Here is a 22,857-nt window from a genome sequence, read left to right as displayed (position 1 = left end):
GCCTTGTGCATTTCTCCTTTGCATAGTCTATTTGGCAGCTTCATTTTTAATTTAATTTTTTCTCAACTCCACCTTGCCTGTTTGTGGGCGGGTCCCGAGGCAGCCAATCGAAAATGCAGGATCTTCGGAAATTGAATGGCATTCCTGTAAGCGCGCAGCCTCATGAAACTTCAATGGAGTGGCAACCTGTCTCCGCGTCGAAGTGTCCGGGCTCCGGAACGGGCGGCCCGCGCTGCGCTGCCGGGCTGCTTCGGACGGGCGCGTCGGACGCACTTTGGAGTATTGGTTTAAAGTATTTCGAAATCACAGTAAGTCGCTGAAAAATGATGCAATATTATAATGTACCTTCGCACGTTCGTTTTTAGTATTCGAAATAATGAAATTTGCTACGTCAGAAATGTTATAGAATATGGTTTGAATAGAGTATGAGCTGACAAAATGCGACAGTGGTTTCTGACAATACCGTTCGAATTATGTTTAATAGTATTTAGTTGGACACAACAGTATTTGTTTCCCATCGTTATTTTAAAGAATGTTCTCCTCTTTATCCAGATGTTCACCCAGATATATAGATATTCTTGTTATACGTTTAGTCAGTAATATTTAGTTTAACAATCTAGACTGTTGTTCTTAAAGTGCCTTGCCATCAGGGAAATGTAAAATACAGCTATATTTATGGCTGTTTAGTACATCTAAACACTCTTCAATCATCTGAAATTTTTAATAAGTTTGCTTTTTTAAACAAATTTTAAATGATTTTAATCTATTGTTTTCCTCAATCTAATCACTTTGTACAAATAGATATTTAATAATATACTGACCCAAAGGAGATGTAAAATTTGGTTTAGGATATTATGTATTAATGTAAAAATATATTTGCAAAGGAATGCCCAAATAACATTTAAATACCAGTTTGTAATTCTGAATGTTTTACTTTAAATATGCTCCCTTTTTTCCAACCTCTTATTTTGAACATGGTGCAGCAGGGCTGCTGCCAGAGATTGATTTCCTTTTGCTGGTGCTATGGGTTTGCTTTACTTTTTCAGTGAGGGTGTTCTGAAATTTTGGGTTTCCGCTCTTCACACTTTTAACTGCAACACCCCAGACACATATAAACAAACAGACATGCATGTATGCAGTACACAATGACATTCAGTATTAAACACAAGGCCAGATATAAAATTCTAGTATTCACACATTAAAAATGAAAAATTTCTACATAAGCCACAGGAATTTGTTTGGGGGTGGGGGGCTGCTATGGTTATCTTAGGGGAAGCCACAGCATCCCCAAGCCCCTCTCTGGCACTGCCCCTGAGTTTCAGGGAGCCAGGAGCTCATCTCAGACTGCTAGGGCACAGGGCTGGGGTACACCCTGGGCGGGATAGCACTCCATCGCAGGGCACAGGGCTGGGGTACGCCCTGGACGGGATGCCAGTCCACCTCAGGGAATAGGGCTGGGGTACGCCCTGGACAGGATGCCAGTCCACAGGGCAGGGGTACACCCTGGGTGGGATGCCAGTCCACCGCAGGGCACATATAAGTAATTTTGGATGCCAATGAGACTAACAGCAATAAGGGGGTAAATGCACTCCAGAGAGACTGGAGGCAGTATTAGCCTAATATTTATCTAAATACTTAAAACGCATAAGAATTCTGAGACAGAGAAATATCTATACACAGTATTTTTTGTGTCTTGATCATATTAAAGCATTCTTTTTTTCCATGACACATTTAAAGTGAATTAAGGCGTGGTCCAATCCAGGTGTCTATAGTGGCATCTGGGATTCATTGTACACATCATGTCCTGGCTCCTCCTCAAATGTCACCTTGGCATCATCAGCATCCAGCTGAAACACAACAGTCACTTATAACACTGACATTTTTTAACAGATTCATGGTTGTATGTGGACAATCTCCCAACAGGGCTCATTAAATTGGAAATGCCCACAATTCTACCGCATTAAAAGACAACGTTAAGCCTTTAAAAACAGCTCTGGCATATCTTAATAATGTGTTTTGTGTTAAGGAACTGGGATTTTAGGAAAAAGTAAGCGATTAAGACATTCTCCAGTACTTACGCATTTCATTTCCAGCTCAGTGAAGAGGCGGCCTCTCATTAAGATGCGCAGGGGAATGGTGAGGATGAGGACGAAGGGCAGAGCCAGGGAGATGGGGCTGGATTTCACTATCCACAGCGTTACCAAGCACGCAACTTGGATCAAAGTAAACATGTGCATCTTATTGGTCTTCACCTAAGTCAGAGTCAGAGAGATAGTCAGTGATGTTACTTAATATAACTGAATATATGTATGTGTAAAAACACATATCAAAATAAGAAATACAATAATAATACCTAACAATTGTAATATACCCAAGGGTCCTATGAAAGAGAGTTATGGGTAGAACTCCTTTATGGAATGCCAAATTGTTTTTAGTATTATGTAATAAAATGAGGTAATGTGATACCAGGATAAAATCTGTTATAAAATTGTGTATCTGTACCTTGGTGGCATATGGCTCCTGAGGATGGTACTTTTTGGGTATAAAAAGCAACAGTATGCGGTCCCAAAGCTGGATTCCACTGAGTGAGGTAATGCCCATGTAGAGAAAAATGCCGAACAGAGCTGTTATGGGGATCATTTTTAAAATGGGCTCCATTAAAATAGACAGACCTGAAAATGACAAGAGAAGATCAGGCATCTGAAATTGACAGCGTGGAAAGTCAATAGTTAAAAATAGGAGGGGTGTATATTGTACTCACCGACCAGCAGAGCTACCAATACGCCGCTTACTCTCTGCTCCAGAACTTTTTCAATTACTGGTTTTGGTCCTTTGCTCATGACAGTCAGAGCATTGGTATGAGTGACTGAACGGACAGTGGCAGCACTCAGCCAGGGCAACCCTAACATGGCACCAAGGCCCCCCATGCTGACTAGAATTAGCAGGTCGAGGTGGAACCCCGAGCCTTTCACCATCTTCCGCTCTGGCTTGCTCACAATCAGCCTGCCAGGAGGTCATCATAAATCGTGTAATCAATACATGCACTTGCTAAGCCTTGTACTGAGCATTGAATCAGCAGTGTATGCCCTGGATGGAGACAGCCTGTGCTGTTACAGAGCGCCAAGATTACAGTGTGCCACACAAACATTTACCCAAGTGTTGCAGTTTCATTGATAATCTTCTGCCTTGTGCATTTCTCCTTTGCATAGTCTATTTGGCAGCTTCATTTTTAATTTAATTTTTTCTCAACTCCACCTTGCCTGTTTGTGGGCGGGTCCCGAGGCAGCCAATCGAAAATGCAGGATCTTCGGAAATTGAATGGCATTCCTGTAAGCGCGCAGCCTCATGAAACTTCAATGGAGTGGCAACCTGTCTCCGCGTCGAAGTGTCCGGGCTCCGGAACGGGCGGCCCGCGCTGCGCTGCCGGGCTGCTTCGGACGGGCGCGTCGGACGCACTTTGGAGTATTGGTTTAAAGTATTTCGAAATCACAGTAAGTCGCTGAAAAATGATGCAATATTATAATGTACCTTCGCACGTTCGTTTTTAGTATTCGAAATAATGAAATTTGCTACGTCAGAAATGTTATAGAATATGGTTTGAATAGAGTATGAGCTGACAAAATGCGACAGTGGTTTCTGACAATACCGTTCGAATTATGTTTAATAGTATTTAGTTGGACACAACAGTATTTGTTTCCCATCGTTATTTTAAAGAATGTTCTCCTCTTTATCCAGATGTTCACCCAGATATATAGATATTCTTGTTATACGTTTAGTCAGTAATATTTAGTTTAACAATCTAGACTGTTGTTCTTAAAGTGCCTTGCCATCAGGGAAATGTAAAATACAGCTATATTTATGGCTGTTTAGTACATCTAAACACTCTTCAATCATCTGAAATTTTTAATAAGTTTGCTTTTTTAAACAAATTTTAAATGATTTTAATCTATTGTTTTCCTCAATCTAATCACTTTGTACAAATAGATATTTAATAATATACTGACCCAAAGGAGATGTAAAATTTGGTTTAGGATATTATGTATTAATGTAAAAATATATTTGCAAAGGAATGCCCAAATAACATTTAAATACCAGTTTGTAATTCTGAATGTTTTACTTTAAATATGCTCCCTTTTTTCCAACCTCTTATTTTGAACATGGTGCAGCAGGGCTGCTGCCAGAGATTGATTTCCTTTTGCTGGTGCTATGGGTTTGCTTTACTTTTTCAGTGAGGGTGTTCTGAAATTTTGGGTTTCCGCTCTTCACACTTTTAACTGCAACACCCCAGACACATATAAACAAACAGACATGCATGTATGCAGTACACAATGACATTCAGTATTAAACACAAGGCCAGATATAAAATTCTAGTATTCACACATTAAAAATGAAAAATTTCTACATAAGCCACAGGAATTTGTTTGGGGGTGGGGGGCTGCTATGGTTATCTTAGGGGAAGCCACAGCATCCCCAAGCCCCTCTCTGGCACTGCCCCTGAGTTTCAGGGAGCCAGGAGCTCATCTCAGACTGCTAGGGCACAGGGCTGGGGTACACCCTGGGCGGGATAGCACTCCATCGCAGGGCACAGGGCTGGGGTACGCCCTGGACGGGATGCCAGTCCACCTCAGGGAATAGGGCTGGGGTACGCCCTGGACAGGATGCCAGTCCACAGGGCAGGGGTACACCCTGGGTGGGATGCCAGTCCACCGCAGGGCACATATAAGTAATTTTGGATGCCAATGAGACTAACAGCAATAAGGGGGTAAATGCACTCCAGAGAGACTGGAGGCAGTATTAGCCTAATATTTATCTAAATACTTAAAACGCATAAGAATTCTGAGACAGAGAAATATCTATACACAGTATTTTTTGTGTCTTGATCATATTAAAGCATTCTTTTTTTCCATGACACATTTAAAGTGAATTAAGGCGTGGTCCAATCCAGGTGTCTATAGTGGCATCTGGGATTCATTGTACACATCATGTCCTGGCTCCTCCTCAAATGTCACCTTGGCATCATCAGCATCCAGCTGAAACACAACAGTCACTTATAACACTGACATTTTTTAACAGATTCATGGTTGTATGTGGACAATCTCCCAACAGGGCTCATTAAATTGGAAATGCCCACAATTCTACCGCATTAAAAGACAACGTTAAGCCTTTAAAAACAGCTCTGGCATATCTTAATAATGTGTTTTGTGTTAAGGAACTGGGATTTTAGGAAAAAGTAAGCGATTAAGACATTCTCCAGTACTTACGCATTTCATTTCCAGCTCAGTGAAGAGGCGGCCTCTCATTAAGATGCGCAGGGGAATGGTGAGGATGAGGACGAAGGGCAGAGCCAGGGAGATGGGGCTGGATTTCACTATCCACAGCGTTACCAAGCACGCAACTTGGATCAAAGTAAACATGTGCATCTTATTGGTCTTCACCTAAGTCAGAGTCAGAGAGATAGTCAGTGATGTTACTTAATATAACTGAATATATGTATGTGTAAAAACACATATCAAAATAAGAAATACAATAATAATACCTAACAATTGTAATATACCCAAGGGTCCTATGAAAGAGAGTTATGGGTAGAACTCCTTTATGGAATGCCAAATTGTTTTTAGTATTATGTAATAAAATGAGGTAATGTGATACCAGGATAAAATCTGTTATAAAATTGTGTATCTGTACCTTGGTGGCATATGGCTCCTGAGGATGGTACTTTTTGGGTATAAAAAGCAACAGTATGCGGTCCCAAAGCTGGATTCCACTGAGTGAGGTAATGCCCATGTAGAGAAAAATGCCGAACAGAGCTGTTATGGGGATCATTTTTAAAATGGGCTCCATTAAAATAGACAGACCTGAAAATGACAAGAGAAGATCAGGCATCTGAAATTGACAGCGTGGAAAGTCAATAGTTAAAAATAGGAGGGGTGTATATTGTACTCACCGACCAGCAGAGCTACCAATACGCCGCTTACTCTCTGCTCCAGAACTTTTTCAATTACTGGTTTTGGTCCTTTGCTCATGACAGTCAGAGCATTGGTATGAGTGACTGAACGGACAGTGGCAGCACTCAGCCAGGGCAACCCTAACATGGCACCAAGGCCCCCCATGCTGACTAGAATTAGCAGGTCGAGGTGGAACCCCGAGCCTTTCACCATCTTCCGCTCTGGCTTGCTCACAATCAGCCTGCCAGGAGGTCATCATAAATCGTGTAATCAATACATGCACTTGCTAAGCCTTGTACTGAGCATTGAATCAGCAGTGTATGCCCTGGATGGAGACAGCCTGTGCTGTTACAGAGCGCCAAGATTACAGTGTGCCACACAAACATTTACCCAAGTGTTGCAGTTTTACAGATTTCTGCTGTTAGGCCTTCACAAACACAGGAAGGACAGCCAAGCCATGCAAACTATAGAGTTGTGTGGTCATGATGTCATCCTATTGAAGTAATCCACCCATCTCATCCACCCATCCATCCATCCATCCAGTTTCTAACCACTTATCCTGGCCAGGCTCATGGGGGGCCCGGAGCCTGTGCCAGGCAGCACAGGACACAAGGTTCAGGTATACCCTGGACAATGCCAGTCCTCCACAGGGCACATTCATGCTCAGTTCTACTGTATAGGCAATTTAGAAACACCAATTAATGTATCTGCATGTCTTCGGACTGTGAGAGGCATCCTCCACAACACAGCAAGAACATGCAAATTCCACACACACATAGAGGAGGTAGGACCCCCAACACTGGAAGTGTGATGCAACAGCACTGCCCACCAAGTCATGGTGACAAGCAGACAGCATTGTCTCATTCATTCTAGTGCGATTGATAGTGAATAATTTGGTTACGACACAATGTGTCAACTCACGTAGTGATCTGAGACTCTAGAAATATGAGGATAAAGACAAGCATCGCTGGGATGACACTGGCTATCATCATCCAGACAGGGAAAGCTTTCTTTATCCCCATTGGGTTGATGACCCACCCCCTTGCACTAGGGTTGGACACTGCCAGACCTTTGGGCACCAGAAGTTTCTGTCGGGGCAAGCAGAGGATATATTTAAGTTAATGCATTCCATATATTTGTAGTAAACAACTTATTTTTGGTATATTAATATTTAAAATTGTGTGTCTTGGGATCTGAGCTCACCTTCTGGACAGCATCTGTTTCACCTTTTGCCTTCACAGAGTAACCAGTATGATCAAAGACCACACACACCACTTTAAACTGTAAACTCACTTTAATAAATGCACTACTTATTCATATTATATTTAAGTAATCTGCACTTACACTCTGTTATAATACGGCAACTGTGAGACATTGCAATATTTGACTGTGCAATATCTTGACTTGGTGCAAATTTTAACTTTGAGCACTATTTACTCTGCGCAAGATTTACCCCTGTCCTGAATAGTAGTCTCCATGTAGTTCTGTATTGTGTGTAGCCTGTAGTATTTTGTTTTGTTTTGCACATTGAGCCAGGAGAGACGCAATTTCATTCTACAATGCACTCTCGAATTATATGGTCCGAATGACAATAAAGTTTACTTTGATTTTGACTATAACCATCTGTGTAACCTCTTGCCATCATGCAGACTATACAGAACTATGCAGGCCTGCACCTCAAGAATGAGGAACAGTTTCTACGCAAGAGCCCTGATGAACAAGCAATAATCAGTCTTCTTTCCTCTACTGCCACGTCTTTGGCCCTACTGTTCTGTCACCTGTTGTTACAGCAATTTTGTTGTAATATAATAATTAATACTTTATTGATCCCTGTGGGGAAATTGTCTTTTATGCCTCCCTCAACTTGCTCTTGGGATAAGCTGTCTGCAAAGGGTAGTGACCTGTTCGGGCGCCCAGGGAGCTGGGGGTTAAGGGCTTTGCTCAAGGAGCTGCAGATGTGCCGAGGCTGGGTTTGAACCGGCGACCTTCTGCATAGCCCACTGAGCCACACGCTGCCCACCTCAAGATCACACCTACTTCCACTTTATTCCTCGTGTAGAGAATTTCATCCATGTTCTAAACTTCGTAATGTATTTGTTTTTATATATTTTTGTATATACTTCATATTTTTATAATTTAATTTTTCAGTTTTCCTCCTGCATTGTCGCTGGAGTGGCATGCCAATTATCACTGTATACTGTACGATGACCGTAAAGGTATTCTATTCTAGTCTAGTCAAATCGATAAAACTACGAAAGAAAAGTTTCCCTTTACTGCTCAAGAAAATGTGATTTTCTTCTTTGCAAAGTAATACATTAGCAAACCTATATACTTATACATTTTTCTATAGTTATACATTTTGCGTAATACTAGATATCTTTAACAAGGCAGAAACGTTCACCTGAGTGTAAACATCCTGAATGCTGATGTCCACAATAATCATTAAGAAAATGGCAATAGGGACACCAAAGTCTCCAATCAAGCGGCGGATCTGTAACATAACAGACACAAACCAGACGTGGTGACCAAAAAAGTTATTGTTGTGAATCACCATGTGGACTCTCAGTTTCAGATGTATGATAGGCTAAATCTCCTGTTAAATCTACCATTATAAACTATTTACAGGCGTATATATGCTTTCTTATGTTTAAGCATTTTTGACTTTCAGTTTCCTGTGTGCTTTCACAGGTTTTCTAAATACTGGATGTACTATTTAACACATCTTTATTTATTTGGTATTAATATATAGACAAAAAGTTTACCTTGCCTGGCAAGAAATGTCCATTTTTGAACTGTCTGAGGAAATACGCAATGAAGAAACACCCAAACATTAGGCACATGGAGAGCAAGGCAGTGTTGGGATATGCTCTTTCCTGTAGTGTAGCCAGGGTGGAGGCATTGCCAGAGTGACGGTTAGGTGCAGCATAAAGGGGATTCCCCGCACTCGTGTTCAGATATCTATAGTTACGAGTCAGTGGGTGCTGCTGAAAAACCTGGGTCAGAATAAGGAAATTACAAATATGGTGAAAAAGTAGATAATGAACAAGGAAAATTAAGGAGTAAAAAACTGAAGAAAGATATCGAAAACAATGGAGAGGTTAAATCAGTGTTTTCCGAATCAGTCCTAAGGGCAAACTGGATGGATCCACATTTTTGTTTCGTCCCAGTTGCCAGCACACCTGTAAGGTATTCAGAGTTCCTGACTGCTTGGGTCAGGTGTTCTGGGAACAGGGAAAAATAAAAATGGGAATCTATCCAGTGTGCCCCGAGGACTGGTTTGGGAAACACTGGCTTAAATTAAGGAGAAGGGAAGATAAAACATTTATACTATTTTGCATTTATTTGTACACAAACTTCAATATGAACGCGATAGAGGTGGACATAATGGCCTGTTCTGTGATGTCTGTTTAAATCAGGAATCTTAGATTACACAGGGACTTATTCTGTGCGTGTATCAGTATCTCATGATGGGTTGACTCATCTCACATGCTTCAAGATATGTGCTCCAAGTCTATTTAGAAGGGATGTTTTACTGTGCCTCACACTTCAAAGCTCAAGTGAAAGATGCTTATGTCAATGGGCAAATAAAATGAAAAGGAAGGAGGAGATAAAGATCGACAATAAAGTTGAGGGTTAAAGATTAGTTAAGGTCTTGCAATAGAAAATGTTGGAGCTGAGGGAGAGATGAGGATGAGGAGCACATACCCTGATGAGTTTGGCAAAGGTCTCGTAGATGAAGATGAGGGATATCAAGATGGAGAAGATCTCTTGTGTGAAGCGTGAAATGAACCTGACCAGAAAGCTGCCCTCGAATGCCACCATTAATACCACGATAAACACCAGCCAAAAGCCAATCCACACTCGGCCCACAATGTACTCGATCTCTTGTGAGTTGCAGAACTAAAACAGACATTGCTTAGTCATTATAATGCATACACCCTCCCTATATGTTGAAAAAATTTTAACTTTGATAATGCAGCTTTACTGAAATTAAATTATGTGCAAATTATATAGCCAATACACTAGATTTACATTTGGAAATGTGTTCTTTTCAAGGAATTATTTATACTGTACAGTATCAGACAAAAGTTTGAGTACATCTACTTGTAGCCATAGTCATCTGTGCTTCCCTCCATGACACACAGTACGTAAGAGCAAGCTTGGCAGTGAAGGGCAGCCACCTGTAGTGGTGTCCATGGAGCTAGGGGGCCTCGCTCAAGGGCCCACAAATGTAACTATTCTGCAGAGGCCGGGCTTGAACTGGTGACTTTCCATTCACTGGTGCAGACGCTTAGCCTACTGAGCCACACACTGCCCAATACAGTGAATTAACATTTGAAATATTTTGGTTCAGCCATGGTATAGATTATAGAGAAGATGAGCGTATGAGTTCAGCATTTGTGGTGTCAATGTCATGTTCTGGGGTTGCTGTTCTGGTAACAGAGCTGGCAATCCTTAATCAATGGCAATATGAAGCAGAATGATTATTGTGGAAGTCTTCAAAGACACATCATTCCATCAGGTTTTTGGTTGAGTAGGCAGTCCTATACGATTTAGCATGATAACCCAAAACAAAAATACACTATATGGCCAAAAGTATATGAACACCAGCTTGTCCATCTCATTCTGAAACGAAGGGTTTTAATATGAAATGTGTCCATCCTTGGTTCCTATAATAACCTCTACTCTTCTGGGACGGGTTTCCATTAGATGTTGGGACTTTGTTGGTAGGATTTGCTGCCAATCAGGTCCCATGCTGTGAGTTTGTATGGCCTTATATTTGGAGTTTCTCCCAGACATTTTGGGCTCCACAATCACTTCAACTTGTAACTGAACAGGGCAGCTATAGCAGGACAGAAATGTGATGAACTGACTTGTTGGAAAGGTGGCGTCTTGTGATGGGGCCAAATTGAAAGTCATTAATCTCTTCTATATAGCCATCCATTCTGCTTCCAGTGTTGGTTCTGGAGATTGCATAGCAGTGTGCTTAATTATATCTGTCAGCAGTGGGCGTCGTTTAGTCAATCTCTCTAGTTGCTAGATTTTAGTCCCCTATATGGGATGAACTAGACCAGAGGTGTCCAATCCTGCTCCTGGAGAGCTACCGCCCTGCAGAGCTTAGGTACAGCCCTAATTTAACACACCTGATACAGATAATCAGGCACTTCAGTAGCCAGCTATGTGTTGTGTACACTCTGCAGGGTGGTAGATGGCCAAGTGCAGGATTGAACAGCTCTGAACCAAATAGAAGAGTCAAAATAAGGCAACCCAGAAGCACCCTGCATCCCTGGGAAATGTTACAAAAAAACCAGGGGAATCATGTCAGGTAATTTCCTGCTAAATCTAAGCATCTCATGTTTGTGAAGCTTTTATCAAGCAGGAACAGAGAAGTTTTAAATTTTCTTGAATACTAATTTGGTACTTAGTATTTTATGTTGTGTGCTTCACCGTATGTACAGAAAAATATACAATCTGATATAAAACACCATGATAATACCTAAATTCCAGCATATGTACTCAAACTTCTGACTGATACCATATCTTTGTGAGAAGTATCACAGTATGCCAGCCCCTGCAACATGCTTTCTAGAAGGTTCTTACCGCAAAAAATGCCTCCTCAAAGACCAACAAGGGTCCAGAAAAGCCGATGACCAGGATTGGCTGAGCAGCGATGAGACAGAAGATTATTCCCTGTAGAGCAGTAGACAGCAGCAGCTCGGATATGCCCATCATGTTATCTGTTTTATCAGCTGGGCAGATCAGAAATGACAACTAAGTTGATTATTCACATACTAACCAGTCATCAATGTATGGATGGACGGAAGTGTTATGACAACAGAAAGCTGCACAAACTGTCACTCACCCAGCAGACCTCCAAACGTGATGGCAGGAGAAAGAGCAGCAAAGTAGATGAAGATGATGGCAGCCAGGACCTGGGCATTGATGCCATCAGTGATGTCACTGACATAGTGCTTGTAGCGCCTCTTAAAATCTTTGATCATTCCACCGAATGGCCGGCCTGTGCGAGCCAGCGGGTCCTCTGCTGGAGGTCCCTCTGCTTTTGTAACTACTGAATAAACAGGATGTGTGATGTCACATGAGGCTCAGACGGACACTAGGCAAATAGCTCGATATCATATTAAATGGAAAAAAATAGATTATATTACAACAAATTCGAAGCTATGCTTTAAGCTCATTGAAATAAAATTGAAAAAGACGTATATGCAAAAACAGATTTCTGGCTAGTTAGGTGAAGAATTTGGGTGTGAACTCCGCGTTGCTTCACCTCTGTGAGGCTTCAAGTCCAAGGAGACCTGGGGGCTGGATGGGCACAGGCGTCGGTGCAGGAGCTGTTTCTGAAAGCCAATGATGGAGCTCAGCACTGATTCATTCTGGATCTCAGTAGGTGGGATCACGATGCTGCAGTCCATGAATTCTGCAACAGCCTCCATCAAGTCACGATCGTTCTGCACTTGGACAGCTGCTAAATTGAACACCTGGAAGAGAGAGAACATGGATTTAGCAAACCGATATGTTATCGCCCAGTAACCGCTAACTGCTCCATTTCCATCTCTCTGCTCACCCTTAAATCGCAGTTAAGCACAATTTCTCCTCAAAAGCTTCTCAGTTTCTCCCTCTGCGTTCCTGTGAATTCTTACGCTTCTCCCTTGCTTCCTGCAACCCAGAGCCCACCTTGGTTTCTCACCCTGTCAGCCATTAATGTGGCCATGGCCTGTCCGATTTCATGGTAGTCCATGCTGTTGTCATTTGGCCCCACCAACACAAACACAAAGCGGACCGGCACCGGGGCCTTCAAAGCCGATTCCAACTCCGCCGCCTCCTTCAGCCTCACGAAAGCTACAGTCGGCTTCTCTAAAAAATCCAGGGCTCCTGTTGTAAAAGACAAACGATGGTTTACTGACATACCGCCCACTGGCATGCAGTGTAGGTACCGGGATGATGCTGGCAATAAGTATAAGAATACAAATTTAAAAACAATTATCCAAATAGTCGCAGGATTGAATCCCTGCAAAAGCACAGTTTATCAGCTCTATTTGCCTTGTACTGAGTCAAAATAGAAGCAAGGTTTAGTGGGAAAAAGCTGTTTATTCAGTAATCTTTTCTCCATAACACTACACTTTCTGGTGCATTAATTTCAAACAGCAGTTTCATGATGTCTCTTGACACATTCTGTCTGAGACAGCCCCACTCTGACTGTACTACAGGTCGTCGCTTGTCAGCATCCTAACAGTTTGGGCTACACTGTCACTAGTATCACATCCTGTGTTTGCAGAAGGTCCTGGACTCTCCTCCTGACTTGGCTTGATTTGTCCTCCAAGGAAGTTGTCCATTACAATATAAAGTTTCTCATACTCTTCCATCATAACATGAGCGGATTTTCCAATGCTATTAGGTGATACAGCATTAACTGAGTGAAATTCGCAATCAGCTGTTATGTATATATGTTGTGTATGGGGTGTGTCCCGTATATGGTGCATGACTTGAGGGCTGAGCCTCTATGTCTGTCATTGGAAGGCTACCGTGTTGAGCTCTGGTCTCGGCAGAATAGATTCATGTCTGAGGGCCCTTGAGCGTGGCCCTACACCAGTTTCAGGGACACCCTGTGCTGTGACCCCCAATCTTGCTGTCAGTGTGTCTCAGAAAAAAGAAAACTCCCCCATTATCCTGACCCCAGCCTGGGAAGTACTCTTCCAGGCACTAGGTTTTCTGCTTCTTTGATGTTGCACTTGGCCTCTACAAGTATTTTTGTTTAAAGCTGTTCTTCCCAAAAACCACTTTTATAAATTCAACAGAAATGTAATCTGCTCTTGGCAGTGTATATTTTGTGTTTTGTTGAGCTGTGTGAGAAATTATTTGTTCTTAATAGCTCCTTTTATACCATTAATTTGATTGTGTTTATATCCAGACATCTCCCACATTCTAATATGCTCTCTAGTTGATTCTTTCTATTTTGACTGTGCAAGTAAAAAGATGACTGACACAGGATATGAACTTAGAATGGATATTAATATACTAAACCATAACAAAAGAAGCTGTAAAAATATGTAAGTAAAAATACAGCATAATAAATGGATCCAATTGGCTGAGTGCGAAAGTTGAGGATTGAGTATTTCACGCAGTATAGAATTTCATATTCAATTTTTAATCTTTGGAAAAGTCTCAGATGGTGAATGCAAAATGTCATTTTACTGGATACTAATCTGGTTCACACTTACCAACCAGGACCATTGAAGCTTCACTGGTGTCAGATACATCTTTCTGTAAGAGAAAACCAGGTCTTTGAGGAAGTGAAGAGCATGTGATGGTCTCACCTTCAGACTAATATTGTTATGTTCAAGTTTTCTAGTCTCAGGTTTTCTCACATAAACAATCATGCACTGCACATCTGTGTAGTGAAAAGCTTTTTTCACCTCATTCCATAATTGTGCTTGAAAGAAAATATATGACACAAAGAAAAACAAAACAGTATTAAAGATGAGAATAAATTATGTCCTGCTCACCATGTCTGTCTGACCCTCCAATCTCCTCCCTAGTGTGACCCTAATGAGCTATGCCTTGTTGCCCCTTGTTAGTCTTTATATATATATATATATATATATATATATATATATATACATACATACATACATACAAACACCCTTTTGTCTCATCATCCCCAGTCCAGTCATTAAGATCGACCCTCCTGTTGCCTGCGCCCTCCCCAGTCCTAGCATTCGCTTTTCAACCCCTCACTGCCCTGTTTATTTCCCTACTCCTCTCTTGTTTAATAAGACCCTTTTTGTTCTCCTGAGACTTGACCTTGAGTCCTTTTGTTTCTCTTGATGTGACATAAATAAGAATAAAAGTAACTATAAAAATAAAGTGACTGTAAAATTGTCAATAACATTTATATATTTTTATCTGTATTGTTGTTCTGAAACAACACAGTCTTCTCAGTCCATTTCTATTTAATGTTATTGTCTCATGTACAGTAAACATCTATTCTTTTCCCATTTCTTCCTCCCATTTGAAATGTGTGTCAGTAAAAGTCTTACCTTGCCTGACACTGAACATGTCATCTCCAAACCAGGGGCCAGAGTCTGGGTCTCTTTTGGGTCAGACTGACTGTGGAGAGTTCATAACTCTGGTCATACATTTACATCCATGCCGTTTTTGATAAACCTTCTGTTTGGCAAACAGACCTTTAGGACATGTAGATTGAAACAGGGCTAGTTTGCTGCCCTCCAGATCTTCAAGCACAGCAAATTGAGTGATTTACAAATCCAGTTTTGCTTGTCCCTCAACATAACCTCTATCTTGAAACACTGACACATTCTCTATGTTACAAACTCAACAAGAACTGCATATTCAGTGTAAGATTGTAGTAAGTTGGGAGTCTGTGTCAGGAAGCTCAGAGAAGGCGATACCTTAGATGGGATGTAAGTCTTTCAGAGGGAACATGCCTACAGACTATGGACAAAATGGGAGCAGCCAAAGCAAAGCCATGCAAACATGGGGAGAACATGCAAAATCCAGAGCCAAGCTTAGGAGTCAAATCTGAAACCTTTGGGGGTGTGAGATCACATGCATTTACGAAAAAATTCAAGAAAAAATCTGCCATAGGTGGCCTTGCCAGTGTGCTCACATCAGAATTATACAATATGTTTTCATGTTCAAATCACACATTATTTTAGTCAATGTACAGTTGCGGTTTGATGACGTTTACAGGACATGCACAGTAATCCAGAGTTTGCTGCAGTTTTTCTAAGAAAGGAACTTAAACGATTCATGGTGAAATAGGCTATAAATCATTTTGGGGGTGGGAGGGGGGTGACAAAAATTGAATAACTAATTATACGACCACTGGTAAAAGCAGAGTACAGTAGGTATTATGCAGGTTAAGTATCAAGCGAAAACTGATCCCAAGGCTTGGGGTTGATATCTAAGTGGGATGATGTCTTAAATCTGGCCTCTGCCCTCTATATAAAAAAGCTGCTCCTTAAGGATATGAAAATGGTTACATGTCAGGAATACATTGGGTGGGGGGGAGGTGGGGGCTACCTCCGATTCTGTAGCAAGGCATTCAGGAGCTCCTCACGGTCACTGGGTCGGATCTCGTTTTTGTCCACAAGCTCATCCACCAGCTTCTCAGCAATGCTGGCCAGGCTACGCTCCTCTTGGTCCAACATCACCGCACCTGGGCGCAGCCATCATGGCAGGCACCCGAAAGGAGAGGGTTGTGTTGGGGGGAGGTGAAGGAGAAAGAGGAGGCGAGGTGCCTCAGTAGAAGGTCACATCCACACAGATGGAAAGACAATCCAGCCATAGCACTTAGCTTACATTTTAGACAGTATAACTGTCAGAAAATCCTTGGGTGGGACGAGTGGTCATACTCATAACATACCATTATTTACTTTCCTATGCACAATTAGTGAAATGCAAGCTTATATTTTTGGTCCGTCACATAATTAAATGATTCTATTTATCCCGGCTCAGCTGTGGGCATATTGCGTTGAATTCAGCTGAAACCAAGGTTAAAAGAGCAAGTGATAGTCTTCAACACACTGCACTGTTATAAAACATCAGTAGAAAGTCATTTTGGAATGGCTGGCGGCCGGTTTGCAGCGCTGTTTATATATATATATATATATATATATATATATATATATATATATATATACACACATACTGTCACGCCCAGCTCGTCCGCTCCTCGTGTGTGCCACGCCCCCCTGATTATCCACATGTGCTTCCCCGATCGTACCCAGCTGTGTCTTGTTATTTTGATCTGTCCTGTCTATTTCAGTCCCTGTCTTGCCTCAGTTGATTGTCTGTCATTGATGTTAATTATCTTCTGATGTCTCCAGTCCTTAGTCGTCTGAATAAACCCCTAGTTTCCCCGACTTTGGCCTTCCTGCCTGTCCGTGCGCCTTACCCGCGCTCAGCGATCGTGACACATACATTGAGGTCAAGTTAAACAAATTAAAAAAAATACAGCACTGCAAAAATATGGAAGCATGTCTAATGTGCTGAAGATATTGTTTTTCAATTCTGTATCACATTCTATATCCATTAATATCTATAAAAAGGGTACTAGCTTCATTCTTTTTTGATTCTTTGCTTTTCGTGTAGGTACCTGGTTTGTTAAAGGCTATTGCTATTAATATCAAAAAATGTATTCAAATATACTTTATTTCTTTTTGAACATATCAAATCTGTGTCAGGAGTAGCCAGTAGGTGGCGATCAGACAGCCTGCATGCCACTTGCATGTTTATAGGTATTTTATGCCCTACTGCTTTCTGCTTTCCATAATGGTAAATTATGTGCTATTCTTTTCTTTTTAGAGATTTCTAAATTAATATGATATATTCCTTTTTCTGTTTCCTTGTTCTGACATCAGATACAAAATCCTTTTCTGCAATGTTTAACTACTTCAAATTTCACAAATACGCACTTGTATTTTTTATTATGCTTGGATAAGAAGCCAGTTTCCTTGTTTTCAGAACCCTTTCATTTTCATGTTTTTGAAAGCACATTAAAGTTATTACATTGGTAACGTGCATGAGAAATGTTCCCACACATGGGTGATGTCGTGGCTTAGTGGATAGCCCTGTTGTCTGACACCTCCAGGATCGGGGTCGCGTGTGCAGCTTCCCTGGGGTAGCACAGGGAAGAACAGGCCTGTTTTATCATGTTCCCCTGCTCAGGGACCCTGCTTTCTTTGGTAACAATTTACATTAACTGTACCTATCTGACGCTTGAAGGAAAGCTATGACAAAACTAGACTGCATAGTAAAATGCAGAGACATCACCTTGCCAACAAAAGTGCGTATAGTCAAGGCGATGGTGTTCCCAGTTGCAATGCATGGCTGTAAAAGTTGGACCATAAGAAAGGCTGAGCGTCAAAGAATGGACGCCTTTGAACTATGGTACTGGAGACGACTCCTGCGAGTCTCTTGGACTGCAAGGAGATCAAATCGGTCAGTCCTAAGGGAAATCAACCCCAACTGCTCCTTAGAAGGACAGATTCTGAAGATGATGCTGAAATACTTTGGCCACCAAATGAGAAGGAAGGACTCACTGGAGAATAGCCTAATGCTGGGAAAGATTGAGAGTCAAAGAAGAAGAGGACGACAGAGAATGAGGTGGCTGGATGGACTCACTAAAGCAGTCGGTGCAAGCTTAAATGGACTCCGGGGGATGGTGGGGGACAGGAAGGCCTGGAGGAATGTTGTCCATGGGGTCGCGATGGGTCGGACACGACTTCACAACTAAGTACCTACATAATGCCTATATATTGCCTTTGGTGCCCCTTCATAATGCGTTCTTGATGCATTTATAGAACATTATTAAGCAGCATGTAAGTATACCATAACATCCTAACATACATTATCAGCTTTAATATACATTAATAACAAACATTATATGATCATATGATATAGTATTTGTTATTGTTATTTGTTACGAATATGCTTAGTATACTTACATGCTGCTTATGAATGCAATATGAAGGCATTATGAAGGTGCAGTTAATATAAAGCATTTCCATTTACTCTTTGAAGCGCATGGCTAAGCCCCTTGGGGTACCAACCCCTGTCTTTCTTATAGGTATTACTTAGTTGCTTTTGTGAACCTTGTGTATATTGTCTTGGACAAGAGCAGTCATTAAACAAATAAACAAAAGTGCTGTAGCTAGAGGTTTTGCCCTTGAATCTTCTACAGGCAGGTTTGGATCGTAGCTGAGGTATCCATGTACTTAAGGTAACCACATTATTAATTCACATTATCTTCTCTGAAGAACACTTTTACAGATCAGCCAAATTCAGTCTTAGAACTTCTTGCTTGGAACAAAATATTAAGTATTGATTCTCAACATGGGCGGCATGAAGTGGTTAGCACTGTTGCCTCACACCTCTGGGACCCGGGTTCGAGTCTCTGCCTGGGTTACATGTGTGCGGAGTTTGCATGTTCTCCCCATGTCGTCGTGGGGTTTACAGTCATACCAATGGATGGATGGATTCTCAACATAAACTGGCACTGATATGACTGTAATATAATGTACTTCACAATCCTGTTCTGATTTACCAGGAAACCCTGGAAACCCCTTATTCTACTGGGTCGCGGGGGGTCCGGAGCCTATCCCGGAAGCAATGGGCACGAGGCAGGGAACAACCCAGGATGGGGGGGCAGCCCATCGCAGGGCACACTCACACACCATTCATTCACACAGGCACACCTATCGGCAATTTAGCAACTCCAACTAGCCTCCGTATGTTTTTGGACTGTGGGGGGAAACCGGAGTAGCCTGAGGAAACCCCACGACGACATGGGGAGACCATGCAAACTCCACAACCATGGCCCACCAGGAACCCTACTTGTCAAATTAGATGTTTACATATTTTAATTAATTAAGCTTATTATATTGGTATACATTGTGATGAAGGATAGAAAAGAGCATCTTGACTTATCGTTCACAAGTTCATCTCTACCATCATAATAATACAATAATATAAAGTTACATTTCAAATAATCACTAAAATAATTGGTAACACATTACTTAAGGGGGCACAAGTAACTAACTGAACTGCTACTCAAGTACAAATCATGAACAAATGTAGTACCTGCATGAAGTACATGAACTATTATGATTGATTAATGATGAACAAACATTGGATCAGTACATAACTACTACTTACTGGTTAATTAATACCCTAATTACTATTACATTATTTGTGCCCCTCAAGTAAAGCATTACCAAGTACTCTGATGAATCCAATGTTTAAAAAAATAAAAGGACATTTAAAAGCAGCTTGCCTGGATTTCTTGTAAGTAAACATAAAGGGCCCTCAAGACCTTACCTGTGCTCATGATCCTACACAGCTGAACCAAGCTCTTTAAGGTCAGGTAGAAGATGTGAGAGGGACTCCAGCCCCCTGTTTCAGGATCATAGCTTTCTTCATACCCTGCCCATCTCCCTGAGTCCTGCCAGTAGCACTGCTGGTTCTCGTCCTTCATGAGTTCTTTCAGCTCCACCAAAGCCTGTGGGGGAAAGTCATACACGGATATAAGCCCAATGTGCTTCTTTAAACATATATTTTTCTCCCAGTTACCCTACTTCTGGTTCTCCTCAACATCCATCCTTCTAACGCAGCGTAGCACCTCCTAGAATGTGCTGTTAACCAACCAGGAAGAGAACAGCATACAATTGATGCTAGTAGCAGTTTCTAAAGCCAACATTTCATGATCTTGAGCATTGGCCCTCTCCAGTTGGGAGCACTACCCTATCATGAAGCGTGACGAGCAAAGAGGAGTTCATTTTGAGAGCTCCTGTCATGCACAGTTTTTTCACTTGACTCATGGAAGGAAAATGTGTTGCTGTATGTGTTTATGTTTTATAAACCATGACAGCAAGCTTGGTGTCAGTGCTGCTGCAGACCGGACTGCATGGAAACAATCAAGATCGATGTTTGAACTGTAAATATCCAGCGTGTGTGTGACATTGGCATTAAGGCCCACAGGGACAAGGGGGTGAATGCAATGGATATGCTGATTGACAGCTGATTGGTGTGAAATAGATGGTATGAAGTAATGGCTCCAAAAAATAAAAAGCAACTTCAGTAACTTTCAGTGTCCAGTAATGTCTAATTTCAAATTTCATTACCATTACACACATTTAATACAGAATAGTACCTATCAATCCTTTTTGATGGTGAACGTTCAGAATGGCTCAAACACAAGCAAGGCAATCGAGAAATAAGCCAACCAATGAATGATAAAAGACAAATTCATAGCAAAAATCTTTATTCACTCTGTGAATAAAGTTTTACCACAAAATTGAGACAGACTGTCAAGTTCTTTGAAATCCATCCATCCATCCATTTTCCAAACCGCTTATCCTATTGGGTCGCGGGGGGTCCGGAGCCTATCCCGGAATCAATGGGCACGAGGCAGGGAACAACCCAGGATGGGGGGCCAGCCCATCGCAGGTTCTTTGAAATCACACCCTTTAATGTGCCTCCATATTAATTTATGTGGAGTCCAAGAAGAGAGGATCGATTCAAAGGCATAATCCATCCTTTGTACAGACATACAGGTTGAAGTCTGCTTTTTTCGTAAAATTACTAGCTTAAAACTAATTTTACACTAAATGTCTACCTACTTTCTGAAAGTTGCTGCCTCATTGTGAGCAACATGCAGGAAATATAAAAAAGAAACCACACAACAAAAAGCAAAAAGAAAACACTATGCTTTCTGTGAAATTAAAGTGTCTTAATTCCAAGTGTTTTATGTTGGACTGTCTGTGTATGCTGTGTGTTGTATGTCTTAGAATTAATTTCTTTTTTTTTTCTTTTGTTATGCGAAGAAATTATTTGCTGTTTAGGCTCCACATAAAATTTTTTCCGTAAAACACTTATTACAGCCATGCACAGATTTTATGGCCAGTTTTATCAAATGTTATATTCATAGAAGCTTCATATTCTTGTTTATATTGTGACAAAATCTGTAACAAGGAAGGTTAAACATATCCACTGGAAATGTTCTCAGTAATTTTTTTCTGGTTTTATGGGTTCTTGGTTTTACTTTCTATGCTTATAATTTATCTCTGTCTGTGTTCCAGATTACTTGTTTCTATTAAAGAAAAACAATCGCTGTTTTGCATGAATAAGAAAAACTACACTTACCTGTACCAATGTATTGGCCAACAAGCAACTTTGAGATGCAACTGACCCCTCACCAAAAAAAGTGACCTAACTCCTGACTTTATACACTCCCCCGACCCTTTAGGGCCCTAAGACGCAGAAACACACCCACACCCCCACCCACATAGACACACAGACACACACACACACACACAAATGCTGCCACTGAGTGCAGTATGTTCTTGATTTAAACCACAATATATTGATAGTAAACAGCACTACTTGATAACCACAGACTGGTCAGACTATGTCATTGTGCTCGGGCAGTGTTATCACCTTCTTCACAGGCCTGTTTAGAATAAACAGAGGACAGGATTACTAAACCATGCTCACCTTCAAGATCTGGGTAAAGTGTGATCCTCTGGAAATACGGGTTCCCCCCTAATCCAGTTCCAGGTCATTGTTGTGCCTCTGGTCTGCAGACCTTTAAAAACACAAAGACTCCCCTGATATGTAGTCCTGGACCATTCCAGATCTCATCAGATTAACTGTCTTATGCAACCTCCACTTCTAGATACAAGCTTTACCAATATTAAACGAAGGAAAACCCTGTGTGTGAATCAGCCTAGTCAAGATGAGGAAGAAGCATGTTCGTGTCTGTAAGAGTACCTAAAATCCCATATATCCCTGACGTCTCCGTTGCAGTGGCACCTGTTGTTTTGGAAACCTGGCATTTCTGAATTTTAATCTCTACTGAATAATCACTGTCAGTAATGTACAATACGATCCAAAATCTGGTGTAGGCTTGTTTTTTAAAGTAAGAGTTAAGAGTTATGCAGAAAATAAGCAGCAAGGTTCAGCATCCTGATCTGAAACATGAATTTCCTTCGGGATCAATAAAGTACTACTACTACTTCTTCTTTGGTGGTATACTGAGTAATATGGTTCTTCTATCTCAGGGGTGTCAAACTCCAGTCCTGGAGGGCTGGAGTCCAGCACATTAATGGGTTTCTCCTCATTTAACTCACCTGATTCAACTCCTTGTAATTCCTTGTGCAAATTACCATAGAGCTCTTGAGTTGATTCATTTGCAGTGGATCAGGGAAAGAACTCAAGGACCGGAGTTTGATAGCCCTGTTCTATCTGGTCCTGAAGAGCAAATATATCACACATACAGCAGATTATAGTCTTAACTAAAGCATTTCTCTCTGACATTCGTAGGTTAATTTTGACATAACCGCCCATTTTTAGGCATACAGCTAGTGAAAAG

General features: G+C 41.3%; 1 protein-coding gene across 7 annotated transcripts; it reads right to left on the bottom strand.

Annotated features, from left to right (window-relative positions):
• Positions 1-460: 460 nt before the first annotated feature.
• On the bottom strand, positions 461-21,761 carry slc4a1b (solute carrier family 4 member 1b (Diego blood group)). 7 transcript variants are annotated; one of them, XM_049013420.1, is made up of 17 exons: positions 21,630-21,761; positions 19,806-19,986; positions 16,008-16,143; positions 15,002-15,071; positions 14,183-14,225; positions 12,652-12,836; positions 12,232-12,442; positions 11,809-12,015; positions 11,547-11,695; positions 9,651-9,845; positions 8,708-8,938; positions 8,347-8,436; positions 6,867-7,033; positions 5,945-6,186; positions 5,686-5,855; positions 5,262-5,435; positions 461-1,847 (listed from the first exon to the last, which is right to left on the bottom strand). In XM_049013420.1, the coding sequence occupies exons 2-17, from the start codon at positions 19,960-19,962 to the stop codon at positions 1,767-1,769; spliced, it is 2,508 nt and encodes an 835-aa protein (XP_048869377.1). In that variant the 5' UTR covers positions 19,963-19,986; positions 21,630-21,761; the 3' UTR covers positions 461-1,766. The 7 variants fall into 7 exon arrangements, with proteins under 7 accessions (XP_048869377.1, XP_048869380.1, XP_048869381.1 ...); XM_049013423.1 differs by lacking the exon at positions 5,262-5,435 and adding an exon at positions 2,079-2,252; XM_049013424.1 differs by lacking the exons at positions 5,262-5,435; positions 5,686-5,855 and adding exons at positions 2,079-2,252; positions 2,503-2,672.
• Between the last annotated feature and the right edge of the window lie 1,096 nt (positions 21,762-22,857).

This window comes from Brienomyrus brachyistius, chromosome 5, assembly GCF_023856365.1.
Source record: "Brienomyrus brachyistius isolate T26 chromosome 5, BBRACH_0.4, whole genome shotgun sequence".
Taxonomy (NCBI): Eukaryota; Metazoa; Chordata; class Actinopteri; order Osteoglossiformes; family Mormyridae; genus Brienomyrus; species Brienomyrus brachyistius.
This window is presented reverse-complemented; position numbering and strand designations above follow the sequence as displayed.